This window comes from Saimiri boliviensis, chromosome 10 (assembly GCF_048565385.1).
Source record: "Saimiri boliviensis isolate mSaiBol1 chromosome 10, mSaiBol1.pri, whole genome shotgun sequence".
Classification (NCBI taxonomy): domain Eukaryota; kingdom Metazoa; phylum Chordata; class Mammalia; order Primates; family Cebidae; genus Saimiri; species Saimiri boliviensis.
The window spans coordinates 49,991,534-49,999,957 of record NC_133458.1 but is presented as its reverse complement, the minus strand read 5'-3'; the positions used below and the strand labels follow the sequence as shown (position 1 = coordinate 49,999,957).

The window sequence follows — 8,424 nt, the reverse complement described above, 5'->3', positions numbered from 1 at the left end:
AGTTTATTCATTCAACACCACTGAGCACTGTGCACATGACCAGCAATGTTGTAATGATACAGAGACGAGAAAGACGAGTCCTGCCAATGAGAAATTCACAATCTACGAGGGAAGACAAGAGAAATACATAAGGAAATATAGTAATAACAACACAACTGACCGGTGTGAAGTGCTGTGGACATACAAAGGTAAAATAAATATCCTCCAAGACACTTTACTTAATGAGGAAAAGGAACAACTGCCTTTTAGAGTTCTGGAGACATCCTTCCAGTGGGTGCTCATGAGTACATTTTTCATTCATTTCACAGTTGAGAGTTGAGCCCTGCTGAGCCAGCAGCTCCCAAGATAGAAGTCTCCTTTTCTCAGCTGACTTCAGGCAAACCTGAATATTCTGCACTTCTTCAAAGCCTCTCTCTCTGTCATCCAACTCCCAGTCCTCTCAATGTCTAGCTTTCTAGAAGAAACAACATATAAGGTCGAATCAGACAGTTCTTTCCAGAGGCAGGGTCTCCATTATGTTATGGATCATTTCAGTGGAATCCTGCCCAAGGAGTAGAAGAGGAACACTATGAACCCAAGTCTCAAATGCTCAGTTTTATGACAGTGTAAGTTTGCTGGCCTTGGGTTAACATAGTTAACGTTATTCTCAGACCTGGTTTTGTATAAAGGATGGAGAAGAAAATAACCAATACATAAAAGACTTTTTTCAACAAGCTCTACTTTAAAATAGTAAGAGGAAAACATAAGGGGAAAATGTATTTTCATTTCATGTTAAGAGCAGAAGGAACAAAACTTCTTTAGCTTTGAAGAACAAAGGAAGAATAGGCCAGGTGCGGTGGCTCATGCCTGTAATCCCAGCACTTTGGGAGGCCAAGGCAGGCAGATCATGAGGTCAGGAGTTTGAGACCAGCCTGGCCATTATGGCAAAAACCCGTCTCTACTAAAAGTAAAATAAAATAAAATAAAAACTGGCATGCACCTGTAGTCACAGCTACTCGGGAGGCTGAGGCAGGAGAATCATTTGAACCTGGGAGGCAGAGGTTGCAGTGAGGCAAGATCATGCCACTGTACTCCAGCCTGGGCAATAGAGTGAGACTCTGTCTCAAAAAAAAAAAAAAAAAGAAAAAGAAAGAAAAAGAAAAGAAAGTAAGGAAGGAAGGAAGAATAACAAAAAGCAAACTTTTTGAAGTTCAGTTTTACAAGAGTCCACATAAATTGATGTATCCACTTTGGAAAACTGTTTGGCAATGTCTACCAAAGATGATTATTTGCTGTGACCCTGTGACTCAGTAAATTCATTCCTAGCTATATACACCAAAAAATAAAAATAAAAATAAACACATGCATATGTTCATCAAAAGGCATGTTCTAGAGTATTCATCAAAGCTTTATTTATAATTGCTCCAAACTGGAATCTACCCAAATGCCCCTCAACACTTGAATATATTGTGCAGTATTCACACAGTGGAATTCTATACACCAATGAGAATAACAATTATAGTATATACAACGATATAAATGAATCTCAAAAACATAATTTCAAGTGAAAAGAGCTAGGCACATGACCAATAATTCCATCTATGTAAAGTTCAAAAATAGGCAGAAAATATGCTATAAGAAGTCAAAATAATGGTTATCTTGGGCAAGAAGGTAAGTAGGTAGACTGATGGGGTGTTAGGGAGAACTTCAGGGGTGCTCTTAATTGTATTTTTTAAATCGGAGTGCTAATTTCATGAACCTATTGAATTTATGAAAATTCATCAAACTGTACATTTATATGTACTTTTTATACATGTTTTTGCTTTAATAATTCTTTTACTCTGTAAGATTTAGGACCCTAAGTCATACTCTTTTTTTTTTTCTATACTCTTTAAAGAATATGTACTTGAAAAAATCCTTGAAAAGAGAAATATATACACATTTTTTGTACATATTTTGAACACAGTTAATTTTACTACTTGGAAGAATCTCAAACTTTTCTCTAAATACTTTCAGAAGCTAAATAAGTCCAGTTTTGAGTCCAGTAGACTACTTACTCAAGTTTTCTGGGCTAAACATGTTTGGTGATTTTATGATCATCACCTTCCAACTGGGCTTTGGATATGTTTATTATGTTATAGATCTTGGTTTAGAATGACACTTACCAAGACACAAGAGAGTAAAAACACTGAGAAGTCATCATTTTTGTGAAATCTGCAATTAGGCTCAATTTTTAGCTTCTTGCTCCTGTATGACTTTCATCTAATAATTTTCCAGGAAATTATTTTGTGTCACCTTCAGGTAACTACAACTTTAGCTTGCTCACCAGTTTAGCGGATGTTCTATTATTCTTTGTGCTATGAGTAATTAGATCTAAATTACAGACTTTATATTTGACATCCAAAAGTAAGTGTGCCAATGCTTCAAATATAATGATTTTTTTTTTACTTTCAGTAATAATTTTCTTGTGTTTAAAGCATAACCATTGTATTCACTTTGTTTCCTTTAACACTTGAATTATAAACTTTATACAAACTAATTCTAGCTTGGTTCTGTGCATATAAATTAACATGGTTTATAGGCAACACTTACTGAGTTCAAGCAAAAACGTAGTCCAAAACCTTTGTAAGTTCTTGGATCAGTAACTTTAATCTATTACTGTTATAAATTCTCAGATAGTTTAAAACACATAGCAGAACATTTAAATGTCTTTGAGAGATATAATAAAAGACTTGATTAAAAAAACTTTAGCAGTGAAAATTGTAATAAATCAGCTTAATCTAATCTCCTACTGCATAGTCAGTAAGCTAAAAAATTATATAATTTATGTCTTCACTTTTATTCATGCACAACTTCTCTTCTTTTAATTTATCTTACAGCTTTTTCAGACCACACAATAATACTCTTGGGATGCTGAGAAAGCTGGAGAGCTAAACTCCCAATGCACCACTCTCAGTATATATACCAATTCTCACTGTGCACACCTCTAATTAACAGCATTTATTTAATATTTCCTACGTGTCTAGCATTACTACCCTATGAAAGGGGTAGTTATTAATCCTTACAATATCCCAATAGTTACTTTCACTAATCACATTTGATAGTTGAGGAAGCTAAGGCACAAAGATTTTAAGTAACTTACCTACAGTCTCAACACTTGCAAGTCACAAAGGTATGCATAACAATTCCATCTCAGGCTCTGTTACTCCACACCTATTTCACTAAGCTGTCTCCAACTAATAGGAACTCAGGTACAAAGACAAATTCAGCCCACACAATACTATCTGTGAATCTGGCCCTTGCTGTGCTGTTCACTAATACTCCACTTCTCTCTTCTAGATTCTAATGAAAATTCTAGCCCCCTACCCTTATTCTGTGGAACAGCCCTTACCGCTGGCACTCAAATGGAGCACTCACTTCCTTCATTCTATAAAAGAGCGGGAGCTTTAGATCTTTTTTCATCATCACAGGGGCACCTTGGGTCAGGATTTAGAGAATTCTGAATTTTGACGCATTTTTGTAGGATATTATTTTGCTGGCAAACTGGTTAATAACTTGGGCTTGTAGCACCATTCTAGAAATTCACTAGACAATTAAAGAATTGATGGAACACAGACTCCTGAGTTACACAAAAAACAAATCTCGAGATTTCTGGGAGTTCAAAGTTCACAAAAAAGTCAAAATTTATCAAATCATAAATTAAGATGTTTTCTGAGCCACATGCAAACACAAATACCATTTCAAAAATGTTCAAATCATTAGAAAAACTAGACACTGCATATTCTCTAAAATTTATTTACAGTTAATAAGTTAAAAAGCAAAGTACAAGCAGATTATAAATCTTAACCATATGCACATCAAACTGTCCAGGGAAACACTTTGATTCCATTACAAACAATTGTTTTCTAATGCACTTAAGACATAATAGTCTATCAAAAAATATTTTAAACACACCAATAAAGTAAATATTAGGCATATACGTCCATTAAAAACCATTAAAGAGTCCTGTGGCAACCCTTAAAACAATGAAAACTTTTGAGTTCAAAACTGCTCAGATATTTTGTATTCAAATATTTTTAAAATTTACTAAAGAGCTTTTTAAAAAATAGTACTATCATTTGCAGACAGCAGATCCATAGGTGTCCGTCACCAGCTTAAGTTACGCTTGTCAATAGAGTATTCAAACTTGAACAAAATAAATACACACCACAACGGCGACACTTTGCACTATCAACAATGAAGCTTGGCATCAACAATTATGACGTTATGGGTTTTAGTAACATAAAAATATGTTGCTGGTTGACCAGAAGGATAAAAATGACATCAGGAATCTCAAAAGGTTATGTGAGGTGCCAGTCACCACATTTAGGCACTCAGGAGTTAAAAATCAAAGCATAGCAAGGTGATGAATTTCCTCCTGGATTCCCCTTCTACTTGTGCCATATGAGATATAAGAGAAGGCAAAAGAATGAATGATCATGGGATTTCTTTCAAAAAATATACACAAACTAAGTAAACTACAGACTTCACTGTAGAGGACAGTAAGTGGATGCCTCATCATAAAGGCCACTATGCCAAGTTTATTTTCACATTCAGCCCCAACGTACCCATGAAATACTTTCACTTTCCTATTAGTGTACCAGTCAACTATATAAGATGTTGCTTCACATTTTAAAAGTTGTAACATAGGTTTTTACCAGAGGAGACAGCAAAAATAAAGATATTTTACATCTTATTTCACAGACTAGAAATGGCATCATTTTTTAATAGCCCAGATGAATACCATATTGAAGATGAAAAATCAGATCCAGAATGGCATCAGATACCCCAAATAATCCAAATAAGTATTTATGTGAGTTCAAGTAAGCTAAAGTAACAAGGCATAGGAGAGAAAAATGTCAAGAATCTCAGTTACAATAAATGAATGGCGTCAAGGGTTATGTTTCACTTGTGTGCTGAGCAGCTAACCTCCCAGATAAGCTGAATTTCAAAATCCTCTGGAAAACTATCTAGATAAGCTATATGTTGAAATTACATTCTAATATGGCCATTGGATTTATTTGTAATTATTATAAAACTATATACAATAGTGAAGTTGTACAAATACATTTTTTTCCCAGGTGCTAGTTAGCTATAAAAGTTAACAATATATTTTTGGGAAGAAAACCCTATGCATCTGAAATACAATTGGCAATGGAAGCTAATAACCAAAAGAATATGTCTCAGCTTCCTATCACAAGTATAATTTAACATTCTCCATCTTCTAAATAATTATTCATTTTTGTTTACTCATGTGACAGTGTTTGTAACAATGCATTATCATTGAGTAGCGAATAAAAGACCAAGGCTTACTAGAAAACTGGCATAAAGTTTTATCGGTGTGTGTGTGTGTGTGTGTGTGTGTGTGTGTGTGTGTGTATTCTTTTAACAACACAAGAACACTGAAATTAAAGTCACAACACTCTTATATGGACTACTAAACTTGAAATATTCATTTCAGAAAGCTATGCCATTTGAATTCTAGGAACACAAGAGTTAAAATTGCAACTCTCATTATTGTCCTAAGAAGCTGCCAAGCAGAGATAAACTTTAGTATTAAGGATTTCACATGTCAAGTTCCAGCCCAGTATGGATCGTTTTATGGCAGAATATTTAAATTTCAAATAATAGTGGTACAAAAACACTACTTGACCCTTTAGGTATTACAGTAAAAGCTGGCTGTGGCACCACTGGCTAAAAACCATTAAGTCTTCCTGCCACAAATGACCAAAGGCACTTGGATAATCAAGAATTCCACACTGGGCCATACGGTATAAACACTATAAAAGCGTGACGCAGGGTCAGTAACCTGTGTGGCTCGCCTGTTTAATTCCTGTGGTCTTCAGCTGTCAAAGACCTAGAACTGCAGACATGAGTGGCAAGAAGGTTTAAAAAATGATGGGATCAAAAAGTCAACTTAAAGTCAACTAATATTCATGATGTTTGTAAAAAATGTTCTAGACATTTCTTGTTACCGAACAACAACAAAAAAAAGGGAAATAGATTTTGCCCAAAGTAATCTCAACCAGTTATTTGATACCAAGAAATGCCTCCACCCCTCTTGATCATTAATAGTTCTCAGAACTCTAATGGGTATTCTGTTTATCATTTTAGTCATAATGTTTACACACAGGCATCTCTCCTGTGCAAATCCCATTTTAAAATACATTTTCTTTGCAATGTATTTTAAAATACATAATACTTTAATGCGTAATATTCCTGGATTTGTATGTTAGACCAGGGAGGGGCCAAATGATCTCCAGTCAGATTCCAGTCACTCCTGCAACCAAAGCCAGTTCTTCACAATTCACTCATTTTTTTAATCACACGCCATATGGTTTCAATGCATTTTTTTTATTCAATTCAAGGGAATTTAACAAGTTAATTTTTCCTAAACAAAAGTTTTCATGTATATTCTACCATTTTTAGGAGCTCAGTAAATATAAACATTGTTTCAATACAAAACCTTTAGAAACACCTTGAAAATGTTTAAACAGTTATATTTTGCATGTCTTTGTAATCACTGAGCCCATCCAAATCCTTGCACTACTAACATTCACAAGCTTGAACCTCTTAAAAAATAGCCTCCATCAAAGCTTTGGAATCCAGTAAAAATCAGGAAACAAGTGGGCTTCAGAATACCCTGAGCACAAACTAGTGCAACACCACATGTTCGAACTTCTGTCCAGAAAGAGGGGTGGCAGTGAAAAAAAGGGGGAGATAAAGAGCAAGTAAATTCTGGCTTTACTATACAAGCACAAAACCAAATTCCTTTGGAAAAATAATGTCTTCTTCGGAGGACTTCCAGATCAGTGAGGTAGAGTCCAACAGGGAGAAAACGGATCTGCCCCTAAGGTCCTGGAGACGTCTCAATCTGGGGTCAGGAAGGGACCTCCCCTGTGGGTCCGGCTGTCCCCTCCGTCTGCAGGCCGGGTGAGGGAGGCAGCAGAGGCCACACTTGCCCCGGAGTCCAAGACGACGGCGCCACGGCCCGGGGGCGCAGGGCAGGGACAACCAACCGGTGACTTCCTCGCGCATAAAGTGCACTGGGGGCCGGGGTCCTGGCCGGATCTGTAAACACTCGACTGACACTTGTTCATTCCTCCGGGCGGAAGCTCTGTCCCAGGGTCGGGGCCGGCAGGAGGCGCTACGGAGGCCGCGCCTCACGCTCGGGGCACCGGGAAGCGGCGGAGCCTCACCATGGGTTCCAGGTTAACTTGCAGGATCTGACGCGCCCTGTGCCGCGCCGCCGCCAGGCTGCGCTCACCCCACACGTCGCTGCCAACGCGGATGGTGGGGAAGGTGGTCAGCGTCGGGGTGGCCGCCCTCCAGATCTCCTCCAGGGTGCGGCCCCCGAAGCAGGGCCCGAGGACCACAGGCTTGGCCGGGCAGCTCTCCTCCGGGGCCGGCAGCGGCGCGGGTGGCGGCTGGGGCTTCCTCCGGCGGGCGGCAGTCGCCTGGGCTCCGCGGCGCCTCCTCCTGGCCGTGGCGCGCGGTGCCAGCCGGCGCGCCTGGCTGCGGGCCGTGGGGGGTAACGGCGGGTCGGGCACCAGGGCCCGGCAGGAGGAGTAGCCGTAGACGTCCTTGCTGCGCAGGATGTGCGGAGAGAACTGGTGCTTGAGGCTGCAGAGGAAGCTCCAGAGCTCCGCGTCCGAGCTCATGAACTCCGTGCTGCGGGGCATGAAGATCTTGAAGGCGTCGCCCAGCGCCTTGGTGCTGTCAGCCAGCGACAGTTGTGAGCGCGAGTACACCACCTTCTCCTCCCGCGCCTCCAGCCCGGCCCCGTCTTCTGCCCTAAAGCCGCCGCCCCGGGCGGCCGCAGCTGGGGCGACCGGGGGACGGCGCCGCCGCCTCTTCATGCTGCGACGCATCCAAGGCCGCTTGGGGCCGCTCGCACTCGCCGAGGGGCCGCTTGTACTCGCCGAGTCCCGCTGCCCCCGCTGCAGCCGCTGCCGTCCTACTCCGCGTCGGCTCCGCGGCGGTGGCCGCTGCTGGCGTCTGTAGCTACTTTTCTCGCCTCTGCCACCGCCCCTCCCCCTCTGAGGGCGGAGGACGCGGGCGAATATCCTGCCGCCCAGTACAAGATGGCGACCAGCGCCCACCCCTGGGCTTTGTCATTGGACGGCGCCTCGCCCCCCTGGTTTCTCTTTCTTCTCCTCTCTTGCCTCTTTTCACCGGCTGCCTTTCTTTAAATGTGCCCGCCTCAGGCCCCTCCCACCACAGCCCCGACTCCACCCATTGGGTGCTCTCATAAGAGGGGCGGGGACTGATGAGGGAAAGGCCAGTTCCTGGAAGATGGTGCTGGGGTGGGTGATGGTGATGGCCTTTGAACGTAAGTCAGTGGTTGGGTGGTTCTAGGAGGGTTGCCAGGTCTAGAGTAAGAGGGTGAACGTTGGCTCCACCTTG

General features: G+C 41.2%; 1 protein-coding gene across 1 annotated transcript; it reads right to left on the bottom strand.

Moving 5' to 3' along the window:
- Positions 1–2,601: 2,601 nt before the first annotated feature.
- On the bottom strand, positions 2,602–8,209 carry CCDC71L (coiled-coil domain containing 71 like). Its single transcript, XM_039473037.2, has one exon. The coding sequence runs from the start codon at positions 7,887–7,889 to the stop codon at positions 7,182–7,184; it is 708 nt and encodes a 235-aa protein (XP_039328971.1). The 5' UTR covers positions 7,890–8,209; the 3' UTR covers positions 2,602–7,181.
- Between the last annotated feature and the right edge of the window lie 215 nt (positions 8,210–8,424).